The sequence below is a fragment of the Salmo salar genome, chromosome ssa14 (genome assembly GCF_905237065.1).
Source record: "Salmo salar chromosome ssa14, Ssal_v3.1, whole genome shotgun sequence".
NCBI classification, from domain to species: domain Eukaryota; kingdom Metazoa; phylum Chordata; class Actinopteri; order Salmoniformes; family Salmonidae; genus Salmo; species Salmo salar.
Genome location: NC_059455.1, coordinates 16,712,328 through 16,734,714, shown reverse-complemented (window position 1 = coordinate 16,734,714; position 22,387 = coordinate 16,712,328). Strand labels below are relative to the sequence as shown.

The 22,387-nt window shown below is 44.4% G+C and overlaps 1 protein-coding gene and 1 pseudogene across 1 annotated transcript; both read right to left on the bottom strand.

Moving 5' to 3' along the window:
• Positions 1 to 268: 268 nt before the first annotated feature.
• LOC106568995 (serotransferrin-1-like) lies at positions 269 to 9,314 on the bottom strand (annotated as a pseudogene).
• Positions 9,315 to 12,924: 3,610 nt separating this feature from the next.
• LOC106568865 (UBX domain-containing protein 7) lies at positions 12,925 to 22,354 on the bottom strand. The gene is given in 13 exon segments (XM_014139617.2): positions 12,925 to 15,071; positions 17,042 to 17,121; positions 17,431 to 17,772; positions 17,774 to 17,819; positions 17,821 to 17,970; positions 18,148 to 18,281; positions 18,381 to 18,471; positions 19,989 to 20,135; positions 20,339 to 20,451; positions 20,583 to 20,648; positions 20,778 to 20,845; positions 21,039 to 21,195; positions 22,212 to 22,354. Coding segments are annotated over 13 exon segments (1,626 nt in total). The 5' UTR covers positions 22,282 to 22,354; the 3' UTR covers positions 12,925 to 14,909.
• Positions 22,355 to 22,387: the final 33 nt, after the last annotated feature.

Genomic DNA, 22,387 nt, shown 5'->3' with positions numbered 1-22,387 from the left:
ACACATGATCTTCTTGATGCATTCCTCTAATGTGGGTGCCCTCTGACACTCAATCACGGCTCCTCTCTCTCCTATGCTGTTGATGCTCCAGGTGCCACACTTAGCTGTCTCGGCATGGCCCACGGCACACCACTTGATGGCCCTGGAGGTGGCGCCTGTTGTCTGCTCTGAGAAGCAACGGTTGGGGAGGTAGCAATGAGCTAACGGTCAAGAGAGAATTTGTGTGTGTGTAAGCACGCATGCGCATTAAAATGGAACCGGATGGCGCTCAAGTACTCAGCTCCCAGAGGAAGGAGTCGGAGTCGGTGTTCATGGGCAGCTGCACCAGTTTCTGAGTGGAGTCTTTGAACATCAGGTTCTTGGCTGCGTAGCCATCTGATGAGACAGGTTGAAGCCCTGTTGGGGACAAAATGAGTGAGCACTCTATCCAGGTCACATGCTGATTTCAAACATTTTTGTATGATTTTGTCAATGTCAGGTGCTTGGTGTGGGAAGAGCGACACAGTTAAGTCATCAATGACCACGCAAAGGTACCTCATCAGTGACTGATCGGGGGTGAGTAGAGAAAGGCAGAGAGTACTGAGAATGAGGAAGGACTGAGCAAAACAAGAATAAACTGAAAAAGTTGGAGGTTAAAAATGGACATGTACTGTATGTGAGACCTACGGGGTAGGAAGGGATTGATGGGTTATGGTTGTACATAAACTCAGCAAAAAAAGAAACGTCCCTTTTTCAGGAACCTCTCTTTCAAAGATAATTTGTAAAAATCCAAATAACTTTACAGATCTTCATTGTAAAGGGTTTAAACACTGTTTCCCATGCTTGTTCAATGAACAATTAATGAACATGCACCTGTGGAACGGTCGTTAAGACACTAACAGCTTACAGACGGTAGGCAATTAAGGTCACAGTTATGAAAACTTAGGACACTAAAGAGGCCTTTCTACTGACTCTGAAAAACACCAAGAGAAAGATGCCCAAAAAGATCCCTGCTCATCTGTGTGAACGTGCCTTAGGCATGCTGCAAGGAGGCATGAGGACTGCAGATGTGGCCAGGGCAATAAATTGCAATGTCCATACTGTGAGATGCCTAAGACAGCACTACAGGGAGACAGGACGGACAGCTGATCGTCCTCGCAGTGGCAGACCACGTGTAACAACACCTGCACAGGATCGGTACATCCGAACATCACACCTGCGGGACAGGTACAGGATGGCAGCAACAACTTTCCGAGTTACACCAGGAACGCACAATCCCTCCATCAGTGCTCAGACTGTCTGCAATAGGCTGAGAGAGGCTGGACTGAGGGCTTGTAGGCCTGTTGTAAGGCAGGTCCGCACCAGACATCACCGGCAACAACGTCGCATATGGGCACAAACCCACCGTCGCTGGACCAGACAGGACTAGCAAAAAGTGCTCTTCACGGACGAGTCGCGGTTTTGTCTCACCGGGGGTGATGGTCAGATTCTCGTTTATTGTCGAAGGAATGAGCGTTGCACCGAGGCCTGTACTCTGGAGCGGGATCGATTTGAAGGTGCAGGGTCTGTCATGGTCTGGGGTGGTGTGTCACAGCATCATCGGACTGAGTTTGTTGTCATTGTAGGCAATCTCAATGCTGTGCGTTACAGGGAAGACATCCTCCTCCCTCATGTGGTACCCTTCCTGCAGGCTCATCCTGACATGACCCTCCAGCATGACAATGCCACCAGCCATACTGCTTGTTCTGTGCGTGATTTCCTGCAAGACAGGAATGTCAGTGTTCTGCCATGGCCAGCAAAGAGCCCGGATCTCAATCCCATTGAGCACGCCTGGGACCTGTTGGATCAGAGGGTGAGGGCTAGGGCCATTCCCCACAGAAATGTCCGGGAACTTGCAGGTGCCTTGGTGGAAGAGTGGGGTAACATCTCACAGCAAGAACTGGCAAATCTGGTGCCGTCCATGAGGAGATGCACTGCAGTACTTAATGCAGCTGGTGGCCACAGCAGATACTGACTGTTACTTTTGATTTTGACCCCCCTCCCTTTGTTCAGGGACACATTATTCCATTTCTGTTAGTCACATGTCTTTGGAACTTGTTCAGTTTATGTCTCAGTTGTTGAATCTTGTTATGTTCATACAAATATTTACACATGTTAAGTTTGCTGAAAATAAACGCAGTTGAAAGGACGTTTCTTTTTTTGCTGAGTTCAGTAGGGCTTGGAGGTTCTAGATTTTCAGAATGCTACTCACTGGAAGGCCCCGGCATAGTCATAGTAGGGTTCCTTGTGAGACCTGGAGCAGTCTCCCTTCCACAGCTGCAACGGTGTAGGCATGGGTGAGCCTGGCTATGCCCCTGCAAAGCTGAAACATGAACACTTAGAACCCTTAGTGGCTCATGGAGCGAAGCTGGCCATGAAGCAGTCGCTCACCGCTGCAAAACAAATAAACACATGAGAAACTGACTGACTAAGCATATCAATTAATTTGCTGCATACAAAAATCAGATTTATCCATATCTGGCAGGCCATGAAAACTACAGCAACCGAACAAACATAATGTATATAAATAGAGACAATATATAAAGCCCAATATGTATACAAATAATCTGACCCACACACACAGAGAGGGAAAAAACACACCATGCAATGATAGAGATACAGTATTAAGTACATCTGACACACATTCCTCACTCTTAGGGAGTCAACTACAGACCATGAAACACAACCAAGTTTCACTCATTCAAACTCACCTTCCTCCACAGGTTTGTCCTCAATGCTGGCCCATTTGATCTGGCCCATGGTCACAAGGGTGCCCATGGGAATGTTCCAGCCTGCAGATTTGCAGAGCTCCATTTGGCAGGACTTCTTTACTAGGCAGCACCTTGACTACGTCATTTCCGGTCACAACTTGCAGACTTGTTTACGTGCTGCTGTGCGATTTTGTTGCCAACCTTACTTTGCTACCTGACTACTTTACGGTTTTTACTTTTTAATTACCGTTTATATTTTTAGTTTTTCCCTCACTCAACTTTTTTTCATTCAACTTTTTCACTCCGGATGTTTTATCTGGACATGGTTCATCAGGACCTCCAACAGCCGAAGCTAAGTAACATTAACATGATGCCTTCTAATTGCAGTCGCTGTACTCATAATATACAGGAGAACGATCGCCTTACGGCGAGGATAGCTGTGCTGCAACCCCAGCTTCAGACGCAATCGTTAGGCAAGGGTAATTTCAGTGTAGGAAAGGATGAAACAGCGTCTGTGCCACCAGTAAGTACAGATAGTAACGTTAGTATAAATCCCCTCGCACGGTCCCCGCAGCCGGACAACTTTCTCATGGCTTCTGGAGGGAAATGCTGTAGGAATGCTCAACCAGTGTCGCTCATTCAGCCGACAGAAACTTTCAACCGGTTCTCCCCATTAAGCAGCGAGTCGGAGTCGGAGGCCGAGCCTTCTCTGGTCTCTACTCCTCCCGTTATGGGGTCTGAGACGCCGAAGCCTCCCACCATTAGCTCTGACAGATTGAAAACCCTAGTCCTTGGCGACTCCATTACCCACAGTATTAGACTTAAAACGAATCATCCAGCGATCATACACTGTTTACCAGGGGGCAGGGCTACCGACATTAAGGCTAATCTGAAGATGGTGCTGGCTAAAGCTAAAACTGGCGAGTGTAGAGAGTATAGAGATATTGTTATCCACGTCGGCACCAACGATGTTAGGATGAAACAGTCAGAGGTCACCAAGCGCAACATAGCTTCAGCGTGTAAATCAGCTAGAAAGATGTGTCGGCATCGAGTAATTGTCTCTGGCCCCCTCCCAGTTAGGGGGAGTGATGAGCTCTACAGCAGAGTCTCACAACTCAATCGCTGGTTGAAAACTGTTTTCTGCCCCTCCCAAAATATAGAATTTGTAGATAATTGGCCCTCTTTCTGGGACTCACCCACAAACAGGACCAAGCCTGGCCTGTTGAGGAGTGACGGACTCCATCCTAGCTGGAGGGGTGCTCTCATCTTATCTACGAACATAGACAGGGCTCTAACTCCTCTAGCTCCACAATGAAATAGGGTGCAGGCCAGGCAGCAGGCTGTTAGCCAGCCTGCCAGCTTAGTGGAGTCTGCCACTAGCACAGTCAATGTAGTCAGCTCAGCTATCCCCATTGAGACCGTGTCTGTGCCTCGACCTAGGTTGGGCAAAACTAAACATGGCGGTGTTCGCCTTAGCAATCTCACTAGAATAAAGACCTCCTCCATTCCTGCCATTATTGAAAGAGATTGTGATACCTCACATCTCAAAATAGGGCTACTTAATGTTAGATCCCTCACTTCAAAGGCAGTTATAGTCAATGAACTAATCACTGATCATAATCTTGATGTGATTGGCCTGACTGAAACATGGCTTAAGCCTGATGAATTTACTGTGTTAAATGAGGCCTCACCTCCTGGTTACACTAGTGACCATATCCCCCGTGCATCCCGCAAAGGCGGAGGTGTTGCTAACATTTACGATAGCAACTTTCAATTTACAAAAAAAACAACGACGTTTTCGTCTTTTGAGCTTCTAGTCATGAAATCTATGCAGCCTACTCAATCACTTTTTATAGCTACTGTTTACAGGCCTCCTGGGCCATATACAGTGTTCCTCACTGAGTTTCCTGAATTCCTATCGGACATTGTAGTCACAGCAGGTAATATTCAAATTTTTGGTGACTTTAATATTCACATGGAAAAGTCCACAGACCCACTCCAAAAGGCTTTCGGAGCCATCATCGACTCAGTGGGTTTTGTCCAACATGTCTCTGGACCTATTCACTGCCACAGTCATACTCTGGACCTAGTTTTGTCCCATGGAATAAATGTTGTGGATCTTAATGTTTTTCCTCATAATCCTGGACTATCGGACCACCATTTTATTACGTTTGCAATCGCAACAAATAATCTGCTCAGACCCCAACCAAGGAGCATCAAAAGTCGTGCTATAAATTCTCAGACAACCCAAAGATTCCTTGATGCCCTTCCAGACTCCCTCTGCCTACCCAAGGACATCAGAGGACAAAAATCAGTTAACCACCTAACTGAGGAACTCAATTTAACTTTGCGCAATACCCTAGATGCAGTTGCACCCCTAAAAACTAAAAACATTTGTCATAAGAAACTAGCTCCCTGGTATACAGAAAATACACGAGCTCTGAAGCAAGCTTCCAGAAAATTGGAACGGAAATGTCGCCACACCAAACTGGAAGTCTTCCGACTAGCTTGGAAAGACAGTACCGTGCAGTATCGAAGAGCCCTCACTGCTGCTCGATCATCCTATTTTTCCAACTTAATTGAGGAAAATAAGAACAATCCGAAATTTATTTTTGATACTGTCGCAAAGCTAACTAAAAAGCTTTCACTTCAGCAGTAATAAATTCATGAACTTCTTTGAGGAAAAGATCATGATCGTTAGAAAGCAAATTACGGACTCCTCTTTAAATCTGCGTATTCCTCCAAACCTCCGTTGTCCTGAGTCTGCACAACTCTGCCAGGACCTAGGATCAAGGGAGACACTAAAGTGTTTTAGTACTATATCTCTTGACACAATGATGAAAATAATAATGGCCTCTAAACCTTCAAGCTGCATACTGGACCCTATTCCAACTAAACTACTGAAAGAGCTGCTTCCTGTGCTTGGCCCTTCTTTGTTGAACATAATAAACGGCTCTCTATCCACCCGATGTGTACCAAACTCACTAAAAGTGGCAGTAAGAAAGCCTCTCTTGAAAAAGCCAAACCTTGACCCAGAAAATATAAAAAGCTATCGGCCTATATCGAATCTTCCATTCCTCTCAAATTTTTTGGAAAAAGCTGTTGCGCAGCAACTTACTGCCTTCCTGAAGACAAACAATGTATACGAAACGCTTCAGTCTGGTTTTAGACCCCATCATAGCACTGAGACTGCACTTGTGAAGGTGGTAAATGACCTTTCAATGATGTCAGACCGAGGCTCTGTATCTGTCCTCGTGCTCCTAGATCTTAGTGCTGCTTTTGATACCATCGATCACCACATTCTTTTGGAGAGATTTGAAACCCAAATTGGTCTACACGGACAAGTTCTGGCCTGGTTTAGATCTTATCTGTCGGAAAGATATCCGTTTGTCTCTGTGAATGGTTTGTCCTCTGACAAATCAACTGTAAATTTCAGTGTTCAAGGTTCTGTTTTAGGACCACTATTGTTTTCACTATATATTTTACCTCTTGGGGATGTCATTCGAAAACATAATGTTAAATTTCACTGCTATGTGGATGACACACAGCTGTACATTTCAATGAAACATGGTGAAGCCCCAAAATTGCCCTCGCTAGAAGCCTGTGTTTCAGACACAAGGAAGTGGATGGCTGCAAACTTTATACTTTTAAACTTGGACAAAACAGAGATGCTTGTTCTAGGTCCCAAGAAACAAAGAGATCTTCTGTTAAATCTGACAATTAATCTTGATGGTTGCACAGTCGTCTCAAATAAAACTGTGAAGGACCTCGGCGTTACTCTGGACCCTGATCTCTCTTTTGAAGAACATATCAAGACTGTTTCAAGGGCAGCTTTTTTCCATCTACGTAACATTGCAAAAATCAGAAACTTTCTGTCCACAAATGATCCAGAAAAATGTATCCATGCTTTTGTTAATTCTAGGTTGGACTACTGCAATGCTCTACTTTCCGGCTACCCGGATAAAGCACTAAATAAACTTCAGTTAGTGCTAAATACGGCTGCTAGAATCCTGACTAGAACCCCAAAATTTGATCATATTACTCCAGTGCTAGCCTCCCTACATTGGCTTCCTGTTAAGGCAAGGGCTGATTTCAAGGTTTTACTGCTAACCTACAAAGCATTACATGGGCTTGCTCCTACCTATCTTTCCGATTTGGTCCTGCCGTAGTTTATGTGTTGGGGGGCTAGGGTCAGTCTATTATATCTGGAGTATTTCTCCTGTCTTATCCGGTGTCCTGTGTGAATTTAAGTATGCTCTCTCTAATTCTCTCTTTCTTTCTTTCTTTCTTTCTTTCTTTCTTTCTTTCTTTCTTTCTTTCTTTCTTTCTTTCTTTCTTTCTTTCTTTCTTTCTTTCTTTCTTTCTTTCTTTCTTTCTTTCTTTCTTTCTTTCTCTCTCTCTCTCGGAGGACCTGAGCCCTAGGACCATGCCTCAGGACTACCTGACATGATGACTCCTTGCTGTCCCCAGTCCACCTGGCCGTGCTGCTGCTCCAATTTCAACTGTTCTGCCTGCGGCTATGGAACCCTGACCTGTTCACCAGACGTGCTACCTGTCCCAGACCTGTTGTTTTCAACTCTCTAGAGACAGCAGGAGCGGTAGAGATACTCTCAATGATCGGCTATGAAAAGCCAACTGACATTTACTCTTGAGGTGCTGACTTGTTGCACCCTCGACAAATGTGATTATTATTATTTGACCATGCTGGTCATTTATGAATATTTGAACATCTTGGCCATGTTCTGATATAATCTCCACCCGGCACAGCCAGAAGAGGACTGGCCACCCCTCATAGCCTGGTTCCTCTCTAGGTTTCTTCGTAGGTTTTGGCCTTTCTAGGGAGTTTTTCCTAGCCACCGTGCTTCTACACCTGCATTGCTTGCTGTTTGGGGTTTTAGGCTGGGTTTCTGTACAGCACTTTGAGATATCAGCTGATGTAAGAAGGGCTATATAAATTTGATTTGATTCTTGCCCCGGAGGTTGTTGAACCCGAAGCCAGTGTCGTTCTTGGCCTCGGCCAAAGCATCATAGCAGATGTCAGAGTCTGATGGGCAGGAGAGGAGACATCAATGCAACAGTCAGAAACCAGATTTTGCCAGAATCCATTTGATCCGATTCAAAGTACAGAATCATCAACTTTCTGTTGGCCTATCTGTGCAACTGAAGTGCTAAGGGCCATTGTATACCCAGTCTCTTCCATTCTTGAACTTGGACTTGAGATACATACCCTCGCAGTAGTCCTCTGCAATGATTGCAGGTAGTAAGTGTTGAGGCCGGCTGTCACTGTGTAGACGTCTCCTCCATCCCGAGTGATGGCATCAGCCTCACCTGCCTGTCAGAGACAAAGAGAGAGACGTTGGTGAATGAGAAAGAACGCTAGATGTGCGCCTCACATTGTCGTTTACTTTAAGCAAGCATCTCAACTGGTGCTGGAAAATAATTCTTCCTGTGGCTAATTGGAACCTTTTGCTGAACTCCAAGAAACTATCCCTCAAAAGAATGTCAACTATGAAATGCATGAATGAAACACGCACGCTATTGCAAAAGTCATTGCATGTCTTCAGCTCTTGGTCCGAATTTTCAACACCATTTCAACTTTCCTTCAGCTAGGGCAGCCTACGCTGTAGCTGAGGACAGAAGAAATGGTCAGCCTATCCGGAATACATGGGCCCTACATACCCTAACAACCCCGACTCTTACCATTGAGTTTCTAAACCCAGAGGCGCATCATTGTGTGACTTCCGGAAGAGCTTGCGAAACAGACCAGGTCGGGTTTGAGAAGTCAATGAGAGAAGTGAAAAATTCTTCCTTTGCTGTTAATTTTCTCGAAACCTAAAGGCACAACCTGGATTCGAGCCAATGTCTTAAGTAGTTGAACATGTTATTACTCCAACCTCATGAAAGTAACAAACTGACACGTTTTCATTTTCATCAAAAAATGACTATATGGAAGGAGTGCCTTTGATTTGACGGCCTGCACCCGTCAAATCACTTATTACTTATTAAAATCAAGCATTATTTCACAACGGCTCAGTTTTATTGTAGCCTCCCCTGACTGGAAGTGCCGTTATTTCCTAGATCTTTATCATAAGAAAGTATGGGAGTGTATTGGGAGGGGATGGATGAGCAGCAAGTGGTGACATTTTGGAATCTCCAAGTCTGCTGCCTAAAAATCCAACAAAACAAACAACCCCCTCAACCACACCAAAACACCTTATGGCCCTGTACTCATAGTCTCCGAGTAGGAGTGCTGATATAAGATCAGTTTAGCATTTTAGGATTACATGGACAGAGGGGGGGACCTGATCCTAGATCAGCAACCTATGGGCCCTGAAATGGGACAGGGCTTTCCATTCTGGCTTCTCAATAATCAAAAGTGGCCAGATACTGTATTTATTTACCCATGCCCTATGTATACCATGACATTAGAGACATCCAGGGCTCTTTAGTCCAAGGTAGTTAGCCTAAAATTTAGAGCCAGCAATCTGAGGTTTGTCAATTTAAATCCTAAATGCATAGGGCCATTGTGGAAAACTGCACTATACGCGCTGCACTGCGACTGACCTTGTGCTCCGACCTCTCCATGGGTGTGTCTCAGGGGTTGGGATGACATTGTCTGCAGTGCACTCTGAGCGCTCTGAGAAAGAAACACTCTGAAACTATAAACATTCTGACAAGGACATGACCATTGATTTGAACACACACACACAGTATCATGTGAACGCTGACCCTGTGACCCATGAGTCAGCAGTGTCAGAGTGCAGTGACAGCTCCTGGTACACATCCAGCAATAAAGACTTATGTTAGTTACTGGGCCAAGTTGCAGAAGTTCACAGCATTAATTGGTGCTCTGGGTCAACATGGAGAACAGCCTTACCATATATAGAACTCGAGTTTCACTGAAGGATTCAGATTTCCTTCTTATTCTTCATCTACACCAACTTTTGGCTCATGTCCATGTGCAAATAATGAAGGGTAATTTCTGCATCATCCCACTGGTTAACTATAAGGCAGAGTGGGAGAGGAGGGTCTAACAGTAGTGGTCAACTAGGCCTTTCTGACTGTGCAGAACCATATATTCTTATCAGCAAGGATATATTATGATCGAAGTCGGGAGTGCTGTATGCATATTATGATATGGCAAATGTAAGCCATACTGTGTATTCAGCAAGGCCTACCTGCTGGCACCAGAGGGGTCTACTACAGAGCAAGATCATGAGTTAGCCAGCTAACTTTGATAAGCAACCAGAAATAACTACGGATGTTCTGGTTAAAGCTCAAATTAAATATGAGTTCATGTTTGTTTAATCAAATAGGCCGTGGCCATTTCCAGCTTGTTTTTCAATTTAAAAAAAAGTTATATGAGAATATTTAGGCAAGTTAGCTAGTCTCCTTGATGCTGCTTTGTAGTATATCCTTCTGCTATTCTTGGCAAATAGATATCAATAACATAGACACCATACAGCCACGAGTTTGTGGAAAGCATGCTACATGTGATGCACTTAATTGACCTTTTACCCTAACAGTGTTCACCTATCCATTTCTCTCTCAGAAAAATGTGGGACTGTTTGCAGATGAAAGTGGAGAGACACCTGCATGTCCCACCAGCAAAGAACTGGAGCAAAAGACGAGATTCCCGAAGGTGCGAGCCAAAAGCTAGCCTTTTGCTTGAGTGTAGTGCATGGGTTGTCAACACTGAAACCAGAGATTGCAACCTCTACCTACTTCATGCAAATCACTCTGATTGCCCTACACTGAACGTATAACTAAATTGCCCCCTTGCCGCAAATACGGACTACTTTCATCCCCCTAACGGTTAAGGTTAGGATGGAACCAACCAAAATCATAAAATGATTTAATACAAAATACATTTCACCAAAATCAAGGTTTCATAATTATTGGCACTCCTCATTTAGTACTTAGTGCAACCATCTCTGCCTCTCCTTGTATGCATCTCTGTTTTGATGCTGTATCTGACCAAAACGTTCAATTTGTGTCTCATCTGACTAGAGGACCTTCTACCAGTCATAATTGAAATGACATTTGGCAAACTCCAAGCGCTTGCGTCTGTGTCTTGGGATCTGAAAGGGCTTTCTTCTGGCAACCCTTCCAAAGAGCCTGTGGTGTTGGCCTGCAATTCCTTCACAGTGATTCTTGGGGATGTGGTTGCTTCTCTCACCATCCTCCTCCCTATCCTGGGGTGCAAAATGCATTTGCTTTCTCTGCCCGTGAAGTTTTCAGCTGTTCCATATCTTTAGAATTTTTTAATAATTGCCCTGACAGTGCTCAGTGGTATATTCAATCGTTTGTGGATCTTCTTGTAGCCATTACCAGATTTATGAAGGTCTACGACCATCTGTCTCTTTTGAACTGCCAGTTCTTTTGTTTTCTTCATGGTGTTGGATGACAAAGGGATATTGCATGTGTGTTACCTCAATTTTATACCCTAGTGAAACAGGAAGTGATGTAATGGCTCAATATAGTTCCTTAAGACTTAGATAAACTTAAATAAGTGGAATTTAATTCCTGGTTTAATTTTGGTATGTGTTATTTACAATCTTTAAGGGTGCCATTAATTGTGAAACCTTGATTTGGAGGACACTGATTTTTAATTAAATCAATTCATTATTTTGGTGGGTTCCATTGAAACAAAAGTACAGTATTTCTCACGTTGGTATTCTGAGTTTCTCTATAATTATATTGTTTATATTTTTTTTAAGTATTGTTTGTGCATTGCCAGTCAGGGGTGCCAGTAACTTTAGAGCCCACTGTATATATATACACTACATGACCAAAAGTATGTAGACACTTGCTCCTCGAACATCATGGGCATTAATATGGAGTTGGTCCCCCCCTTTGCTGCTATAACAGCCTCCACTCTTCTGGGAAGGTTTTCCACTAGATGTTGGAACATTGCTGTGGGGACTTGCTTCCATTCAGCCACAAGAGCATTAGTGAGGTCAAGCACTGATGTTAGGCGATTAGGCCTGGCTTGCAGTCAGCGTTCCAATTCATCCCAAAGGTGTTGGATGGGGTCGAGGTCGGAGCTCTGTGAAGGCCAGTCAAGTTCTTCCACGCCGATCTCGACAAACCATTTCTGTTTGGACCACGCTTTGTGCACGGGGACATTGTCATGCTGAAACAGGAAAGGGCCTTCCCCAAACTGTTGTCACAAAGTTGGAAGCACAGAATCATCTAGAATGTCATTGTATGCTGTCGAGATTTCCCTTCACTGGAACTAAGGGGCCTAGCTCGAGCCATGATAAACAGCCCCAGTCCATTATTCCTCCTCCACCAAACTTTACAGTTGTCACTATGCATTGGGGCAGGTAGCGTTCTCCTAGCATCCGCCAAACCCAGATTAGTCTGTCAGACTGCCAGATGGTGAAGTGTGGTGCATCACTCCAGAGAATGCGTTTTCGCTGCTCGAGTCCAACGGCGGCAAGCTTTACACCACTCCAGCCGACGCTTGGCAATATGCATAGTGATCTTATGTTTGTCGGCGGCTGCTCTGCCATGGAAACCCCTTTCATGAAGCTCCAGACGATTTGGATGAAATTAAATGGATTCATTGGTTCTGGAAATCTAGAAATCACCATACAAATACGCCAACATTTATTCAAGACAGTTGTATGCAACAAGACCCCATGTTGAACTACTGACTCAGATCAGAACTCAACAGATTGATGGCTCTCCCACTGTTAAGATTCTTAGCTTACTGCAAAGTTGATGAACCCTGTGACAGACAAATCCAAACTATGAGTTAGGGTCAAAGTTAGATTAGCGATATTGTACATGGTCCCAATCCCAAACTACTTGTTACCTCTCCCTCTAATATCTGACAAGACTAAATAGATATTAGTTATGTTGTAACAGTTCCCCCTCGCTAACCATCCGCTTGGCTAGATCATACTACCTGGTAGGTAGGTGAGTGCAACTGAGTCCTATACTATGAATCAGGTTAGAGAAGTTAGAATTGACCAAAGTTATCTGGCCAAGTTCAACTCAGGATAACCGATACCAGGAAAGTGGCTCACCTTTTAGCCAGGTAAATTTCAACGGCAACCTGTTCTGGGGCAGGCTAACTCAATTGATCCTGAATCAAGTGTCTGAGCCATAACTTGAGTACCAATGAAATTAGATACCCTCCCTCGCACAAATATTGTGTTATCATCCCTTTCATTTGAGAAAGACAACTGATTAAATATTTTATTAATCAAATGTTTTGTGTTAAAAAAAAATTGTAATATTAAAATACCTATCACATTACACATTTAGTAATGACAGCATTTGCTTTCCAAACTGCGTTTTTCTGCCCGATTGGATTTAAAAATTTGCCAAAGCCACAACTAACCATAGACATATAATCCATAGTATGGCAGTACCCATTCAAGTCAAGACTGGCAGCCATTGCTAGTGTACCCATGAGTTTAACAGTCAAACTGGCAGGGTTAGAGGTTCAAAAACCCTTCTATGGATTATATGTCTATGGCCACAATGCAACAAGCTGTTCCACAGATAGAAGGAGCGATTGGAGTGGGGAAAAGGTGTTCGTGCATTGATAAGCACACCAAAGACGTCACTTCTAAAAGCCTATTACACACCATAGCCTGCTGAATTTACAAAATAACTTTTTCATTTCGCCACAAAATGTAAACGTGGCACTGACTCGCCGATGGATTGATGTTTCAACATTGTCTCAATGAAGAGTTCAGCATTCGACTGGCCACGTGGGAGGCTGATGAGAAATATCCACCTTCGTAGTACGGATAAAGCCTGACCTTGAATGTGAAGCGAACTGAAGCTGGTTAACTTTTAAAAAGCCTGAGTAGATCTAGCTTGCTTTGTACTATAAACTGGGTGGTTCGAGCCCTGAATGCTGACTGGCTGACAGCAGTGGTATATCAGATATATACAAGGGGTAAGACAAAACATGTATTTTTTCTGCTCTAATCACGTTGGTAACCAGTTTATAATACCAATAAGGCACCTCCGGGATTTGTGGTATATGGCCAATATAACACGGCTAAGGGCTGTGTCCAGGCACACGGCGTTGTGTCGGGCAGAGAACAACCCTTAGCCGTGGTATATTGCCATATACCACAAACCCCCATGGTGCCGTATTGCTTAAGTATACCACTCTGGTGTCCCAGGTCTGAATTAGTCCCTGGTTAGGAGAGGATGAAAAGCAGAAGTGTTTTGGCCCTCCAGGACCAACATTTAACCGTCCTGGGCTAGAAAGAGTGATAATACCACAACCCATTGTTTACACTGACCGAGATCCTTCAGGTCATTGGGGCGGGGGTACCAAGAAATACCTGAGTGATATTGTAGATTCAAGGGGCCAATTTGGGTTTCTTTGTGGCCATTTTCAATGCATCATCACCAAAACTATACTTCTGAGCTCGTGGTCACAATTTAGACAGATTGCAGATACACAACATGGTAGAAATTGAATAGAACAAACAAGCCGAAGTTCCCTTTGTTTTGATGATTATATTTAAGCATCAGCATCTTTTCTTGGAAATGGGGCAGCATATAAAAAAATGAATGAAATAAGAAAAAAACTAGACTAAATGTCAATCGCTACACCACTCCTGTACAGTGCAGGTTGACAGTTAAGGACACCTCACCCCACTCCCCAAAAATCCCTCAACCCCCCCTCTCCATTGATTCCCATATTCAAAGTCACCCCCTTTCTCACGGTCACTACTGCAAAAGCTCCTCGCCCAATCAACACGGAGAAAAGCAAATTTGGGACCCATCGGAGCTCAGGGTCAGAGTTCAAGCCCCTCCTTTACCTGGCTGTAGGTGTCCATGACTCAAAAAAAATAAGTATTAACAACTCAGGGGATAAAAGTATTTTGTCTGCTAACTCTGATGCCAGCTCTGATCATTATTCGGGCCCTCAGCTTATTTCTCACTGTATCTCTAATGTATTGTACTCCGATCGGTTTATTACCTCAGAATAAAACTAAAATCAGAATAGAATGCCTTCGGTAATTGACGATGAACAAAATGCCCTCTAACAAAGTACACGGGCAGCAACTTCGTCCCAGTCGAATGATGGATAATGGAGTCCATCCACTGTTCCAAAAGAACAAAAGGTTGCAGCCTGTTACGTTCTCCTGGGTAATTGGTGATATGGGTGTGGCCTGAAGAGATAGAAAAGACAGGGGCTTAGTTCCTCTCCTGCACAAATACAGTCTCCTGTGGACATAGCCCCGCCTCCTGCAGTGTGATGTCATAGTCCAAGTGGGCCAGCTTCCGCCGGGGGAAGTTTGTGACGAGCTCGAAGCGTTCGTTGGGGTAACCCTTCGACTGGACGTGTCTCACCAGAGCCTGGATGGGGTGGAGGACACAGAGGAAGAAGGTAAGTAACAACATTTACATTTTAGTCATTTAGCAGACGCTCTTATCCAGAGCGACTTACAGTAGTGAATGCATACATTTCATATACTTATTTTCCTGTGCTGGCCCCCCGTGGGGGGCCAGCACAGCTTACTAAATAACGGCTTGATAACTACAGTGGCAAGAAAAAGTATGTGAACCCTTTAGAATTACCTGGATTTCTGCATAAATTGGTCATACAATTTGATCTGATCTTCATCGAAGTCACAACAATAGACAAAAACAGTCTGCTTAAACTAATAACACACAAACAATTATACGTTTCCATGTCTTTATTGAACACACCGTGTAAACATTCACAGTGCAGGGTGGAAAAGTATGTGAACCCTTGGATTTCATAACAGGTTGACCCTCCTTTCGCAGCAATAACCTCAACCAAACGTTTTCTGTAGTTGCGGATCAGACCTGTACAATGGTCAGGAGGAATTTTGGACCATTCCTCTTTACAAAACTGTTTCAGTTCAGCAATATTCTTGGGATGTCTGGTGTGAACCGCTCTCTTGAGGTCATGCCACAGCATCTCAATCGGGTTGAGGTCAGGACTCTGACTTGGCCACTCCAGAAGGCGTATTTTCATCTGTTGAAGCCATTCGGTTGTTGGGTCGTTGTCTTGTTGCATCACCCAACTTCTGTTGAGCTTCAATTTGCGGACAGAAAGCCTTCCATTCTTCTGCAAAATGTCTTGATAAACTTGGGAATTAATTTTTCTGTCCATGATAGCAAGCTGTCCAGGCCCTGAGGCAGCTCCAAACCATGACGCTCCCTCCACCATACTTTACAGTTGGGATGAGGTTTTGATGTTGGTGTGCTGTGCCTTTTTTTCTCCACACATAATGTTGTGTGTTCCCTTCCAAACAACTCAACTTTAGTTTAATCTGTCCACAGAATATTTTGCCAGTAGCGCTGTGGAACATCCAGCTGCTCTTTTGTGAACTTCAAACGTGTAGCAATATTATTTGGGGACAGCAGTGGCTTCTTCCGTGTTGTCCTCCCATGAACACCATTCTTGTTTATTGTTTTACGTATCGTAGACTCGTCAACAGAGATGTTAGCATGTTCCAGAGATTTCTTAAGTCTTTAGCTGACACTCTAGGATTCTGCTTAACCTCATTGAGCGTTCTGCGCTGTGCTCAAGCAGTCATCTTTGCAGGACGGCCACTCCTAGAGAGAGTAGCAACTGTGCTGAAAGTTCTCCATTTATAGACAATTTGTCTTACCGTGTACTGATGAACATCAAGGCTTTTAGAGATACTTTTTTAACCCTTTCCAGCTTTATGCAAGACAACAATTATTAATCTTTGTCTTCTGAGATCTCTTTTGTTTGAGGCATGTTTCACATTAGGCAATGCTTCTTGTGAATAGGATACTCAAATTTTGTGAGTGTTTTTTATAGGGCAGGGCAGCTCTAACCAACATCTCCAATCTCATCTTATTGATTGTACTCCAGGTTAGCCAACTCTTGACTCCAAATAGCTTTTGGAGAAGTCATTAGCCCAGGGGTTCACATACTTTTTCCAACCTACACTGTGAATGTTTAAATTATGTATTTTTTTTGGTCTATATTGAATACAATACATTTGTGTTATTAGTTCAAGCAAACTGTGTATGTCTACTGTTGTGACTTAGATGAAGATCAGATCAAATTGTATGACCAATTTATGCAGAAATCCAGGTAATTCTAAAGGGTTCACATACTTTTTGTTGCCACTGTAATTATAGGCATGGAAGAGCCTTTATAATGTCCTATATGTTAATGTCCCAGGGAGTTTGGGTCAGTTGCATTTCAACTCAGGATTAATTGAAAATCAATTCTTGAACTGAAAACTGACCAGGACTTTCTACGTGGACTTAATTCAGCTTATGAATTGAACCGAAGACCTAACACAAGAGTCCATTCTCACCATAAGCTTAGCCTTGAACGACAGGGCGATCTGCTCTCTCTGGCCATCTGGATAGCGCAGCATCAGTCTCGCCTTGGGACCTGACGATACAATACAGGAAGAATGCAGTCAGGGTAGAGATGGATGAAGACGTAGTCGTAGATACACACACAATTTACATTTGGTCATTTAGCAAATGCTCTTATCCAGAGCAATTTACAGGAGCAATTAGGGTTAGGTGCCTTGCTCAAGGGCACATTGACAGATTTTTCACCTGGTCGAACCAGCGACCTTTTGGTTACTGGCCCAATGCTCTTAACTGCTAGGCTACCTGCTAGGCTACAATCTCAGAGTAACAGTCATAGCCACACACTTAAACATGATGCGCAATAACAGAGTAGTTTTAATACCATTGTCATCAAGGCAGTCGAGGTCGGAGGTTTCCGTCTTAACAGATCTGGAGCTTTGGCCAGCTGAGGTGCGATGGTTCTCCCCAGAACAATGCTCTGAGTCTGGGTCGGCTTGGGAGCGGGCCTGGGCGGCCGCCGGAGGCTCCAGGTGGTTCTTTTTTGCTCTCCTCTTTTCTGTGGCTGTTCTCTTTGTGGGGGGACTTCCTGTGACGGGCGGGGGGACTGTCTGGACGTGGCGGGGGCTGGGGTGCTGCGGCTGCAGAAGTGGGAGGGGCTGGTCCTGGAGGGGTGTGTCCGCCCATGGAGTAGGAGCTGCCTTCCCGGGGTTCTGTTGTCTCGTTGTCCGAGCCGTCAACAGAGATTAGGCCCTCGCTGTCAGAGAAGGGCTCCGCTTTCGGAGTCTCCGTCCGAGTCTGCATCTGCAGAGTGGGGGGAGTCAGGGAGGTCGGGGGCAGAGGACGACTCATAGTGGGTCTCCTGGAGAGAAGCTCGGATGGCTGCCTCCAACTGGCTGTCCTCACTGGCGTCTATCAGACTCTCCTGAGAGAGAGATGGGGAGAATAAATCAAACAGAGGTGTGAAAGAGAGATAGAAGTGATGAAGAGAGAAATAGAACAGATTGAGAGAATAAAGTTACAATGTGACTGGAATTAGCATTATGGACCTTGTTTAAGAAAACACAGAGAAAGCTGAAAAAGAGAGTAGGCGGTGACTCACGGAGCGGGCGCGTTTGGCGGGGGGCGGGTGGCTGGATGCCGGGCCGTCTAGCTGGCCATGTTCCGTCAGGAAGCCCGTCACCTGTTCAAGAAACGAAGCCACGTCCAACTGGTTCCACTCCACCATCTTCTGACCTGCAGAACGGTCAAACACGAGCATCGTCAGTAAGACTTTCAAAACCTTTTTAGTATTAGTAACTGATCAAGCACTCAGAAACCCAGAGCAGGCCTCACCTGTCCGGGGATCCAAAATGGAGATATAGGGAAACTTGTTGAGCTTGTAGAACTGGATATACCTCTGTCCCTCTTCACTGTCGTGGTAAACCTGTCAACGCAGACACACACACACACACACAGCAGGTCAGCTCCCCTCAACACGCCTCTACGCGTGTTGAGGGGAGTTCAACACGCCAACATGCCTCTACGGCGTGTGTGGAAGTGACAGCATATGTACTGTGTATGCATGACAGACCAACTGGCAGCTGTCTTCACTGACATTTTCAACGTGTCCCTGATTGAGTCTGTAATACCAACATGTTTCAAGCAGACCACCATAAATTCATGTACATACTACCTCAATTGGGCCGACCAACCAGTGCTCCCGCACATTGGCTAACCGGGCTATCTGCATTGTGTCCCGCCACCCACCACCCGCCAATCTCTTTTATGCTACCGCTACTCTCTGTTCATCATAAATGCATAATCACTTTAACCATATCTACATACTACCTCAATCAGCCTGACTAACCGGTGTCTATATGTAGCCTCGCTACTTTTATAGCCTCGCTACTGTATATAGGCTGTCTTTTTACTGTTGTTTTATTTCTTTACTTACCTATTGTTCACCTAATACCTTTTTTGCAATATTGGTTAGAGCCGGTAAGTAAGCATTTCACTGTAAGGTCTACACCTGTTGTATTCGGCGCACATGACAAATAAACTTTGATTTTATGACAAGAAGGAGAAAAACTTAGTGACAGTAACCACGTTTCCATCCGACCATTTCATGCAGATGAATTACCTGACACATGAAAAACAAAGTCACAACTGGGCTGATGGAAACATGAAACGCCAGTACAATTTTACAAATGCCCGACAGACAAAATGTTCGTTCGACACGGTGGAATCTTTTTTGTGTCTGTAAAACTAATTATGAGATAAATGGAGGTGGAAACTACTTCATGCGCAGATATTTATATAATAGCCTTCATATCGAAGTAAACTTGGGAGTCATGCTAAGATATGTTGTGTGGTCCTAATAAACATGCAGTTTGTTAGGCTACAGATGAAATAAGTTATGAACTTCAAGGTGGTGAAAGTGGACGGTAAAAAGCTTGACGCTCATTTCCAAGAAATATAGAGGGTCTTAGTCTGGTGATGATCGATGCTTGGCTGCCATTTTACAACAACAAATAATATTGCTCGTCCATAATAATCTCATAATGTAGGTAGACTACCCACACAGTATCTGTGAGCTGTTGGCTAGAGCGCATGTACCAAGACCAGAATGGACACATTTACTATCAAACAGTTTTTGTGACAAAACCATCAGTAGAGTTGAAAATGAGCTGAAACCCATTTAACTTGAATGTTTTTATTCGGTACATGGGAATTTAACAGCTTAAGTGTTTTTTATGTGAACTACATCATCACGCACAACCTTTTTTCCGCAAAAAGTCTGATATAAAACACATCTCTGGTGGGATTTTTTTTTTAAATGCAGATTTGATAATATTTGCATGAATATCTGCTGCAAAGCGGATGGAAACCTAGCTCCTGAAACACAAAGTATTTATTTCTGAATGGGAAGGTGACATTTCATGCGTGAGTGCACATTCGTACCTGCCAGAATATGAAGTGCTCCCTGATGATGGTCCGGACCGCGTCGTTGCTCCACACGTCTCTGTTGAGACACTGGCAGGCAAAGTCCTGCACATTCTGGATGTTGATCATCAGCCACTTGTTCTCCAGCTGACCACAGTCCTTCGCCTAGAGAGAGAAAGGAGCCAGATACGTATTAAGCAATATGGTGATAGCTCCACCTTGCCCTCTGGCAGGCTAGGTGGAATTGTTACCGTACTGCTTAGAGGCCTATTCAATCCTTTTGGCTAAGGGTGGTTTGGATGAGGGTCGACTGACAGTCCTCCGGGTCAAGGGAGCTTGGGTGTCCAGGGGGGGAGGGGGATCCTCACCGTCTCAAAGCTGCCTTTGTGCATGAGCTCGACGGGGGGCCGGAACAGATCCGCCAGTGTGCTGAGTTTTTTGTCCGCCGCACTGCCGTTCCTCAGCTCCTGTTCCTGGCGGACTTAAAGAGGGCAGAGAAGCCTTTAGCGTATATACCACAACCTGACTATGATCACAACACAAGTAGAGCTTTGCCTGAAGGCTGGGTGGCACTATTTTCTATGCAAACACATACACATGTAGGCTACTTACTGGTTTCTGTTTGGAAGTCCCTAAAACCGTCAAATATGGAGCGGGCAGGTCTTCGTCGCTTTGGCGCTGCGAGAGTGATAGATGGAGAGAGAGTGAGAGACTGTTAGATGGACTGAGACAGAGAGGGGGAGAAAGAGGGAGCTTCAAGTTGTAGTGAGGTAGACTAAATGATGGGGTTGCTCTGCAGTACTGTACCTCCAAACATAGGCTCTGGTTCCACCAGTATGTCCTGCTTCTGAGGGATGGGTGCCCGCACTTCGTCACTGCAAAACAGACAGACAATATTCAACTTCAATTCCAGGAGTGCAGATCTTTCTTTTTCTCATGAATGTGCTTTAAATGGAAAACATCAAGACCAGGATTGGCGATCTCTCGAAGTTTGGGTTTGTTTCATCACAGACCCCATCTCTTATGACCCTGCAGTTGTTGGTGTGGTGGAACAGGCCATTGACTTACTCTGCGGGGGGAGCTTTGCTGCTGGATGCCCCTGCTGAACTGGAACTGGTGCTGGGCTCCTCTGCGATCCCCCCTCCGTCCAGGAACATGGTCACTGCCATTTCTAGATTGTTGTTGCATGCTTCTAGCATATGCTTCCCCACACTCTCTGTGGCACCTGGGGAAATATAACAAATGGCATGGATGACACACACACGACCAGATATATTACATCTGAAATATATTTTGTTGCATTGAATCATTTCTTAATTGGTTGACATAAGCCATGTTATTAAATGTTTCACGAGATCTGTACACCAACTAGGATAAAAAAATATTTTTTTAACGAATGCGCATGCGCGGTTCTTGTTTGAGCTAAACGCACTGGCAGAAGGATAATGGCACTTTCACTTTGTATACGTTATATCTCCATGCATGGTAATCAAGAACTGTGTGACATGTGCAATTTACATGCAATCTAAACGTACATGCAAAAATGTCTGCATGTATAGATGGTTAGAGTTTGTCATGTTTACTGCGCATGTCTGTTTCACTTTTCATGTCTTCTCGACAGAACATGATACGATCACACAAAAAATGGGATGATCGGCCAAATTGCCATCTACATATATATAACATTAAACATAGCATCATTAAATTACAATTTTAATGCAAACTTTGTGTAACAGTAACGTTAGCAGAGGGAGGCTGGTGTGGTGCTTCCGTTCCGATCGCTTGAACATGACAGGCGGGAGATGTTTCAGCCATTGTAAGGTGGAGCCTAGGCTAGGTTAGCTCGACAAGAGGAAAATGTTGCACCCAACGTCCATTCCACAGAAATGAGAGAAAATAAGGCGAGTTATTGCACCTCTAGATACTCAAAATGACTTTTGGGGAAACTCTAGAAAGCCATTTTGTGTCAGACATCATCCCAAGACAATTCTAAGTAGTCTTTCCTGGGGGTAATTTTATGTTTAAAAGTTATATGTTCCATTCTGGTGACCACACACTTGACGGTCGTAGCTATCTCCAGTTATTTTTCCCCTTGTGTGACAAGAGGGGGCAGTAAGTAAGCACTGATGCCCGGTCTGATTTTCCTGCGCAGCTTTCTGTGATGCTGTGGCGACATGATTGTTTTCGGAAGATAACTCATGAAAAATGTACATTGTAACAATAAAAGGTAACACATTTTACCTGTAATAGATGTGAACTGTTGTATTAACCCATTCACCCCCGGAGTTGATGCGTCCCCGAGCGCCGCCATCTTACCGCCACCAACAACAACACAAATCATGCGCGTGCGTACTGCCGTTCTGTACTCGCGAGCTTTGCCTGGAAGGCTGCGTCACACAGACACTTGTGTTGGATTG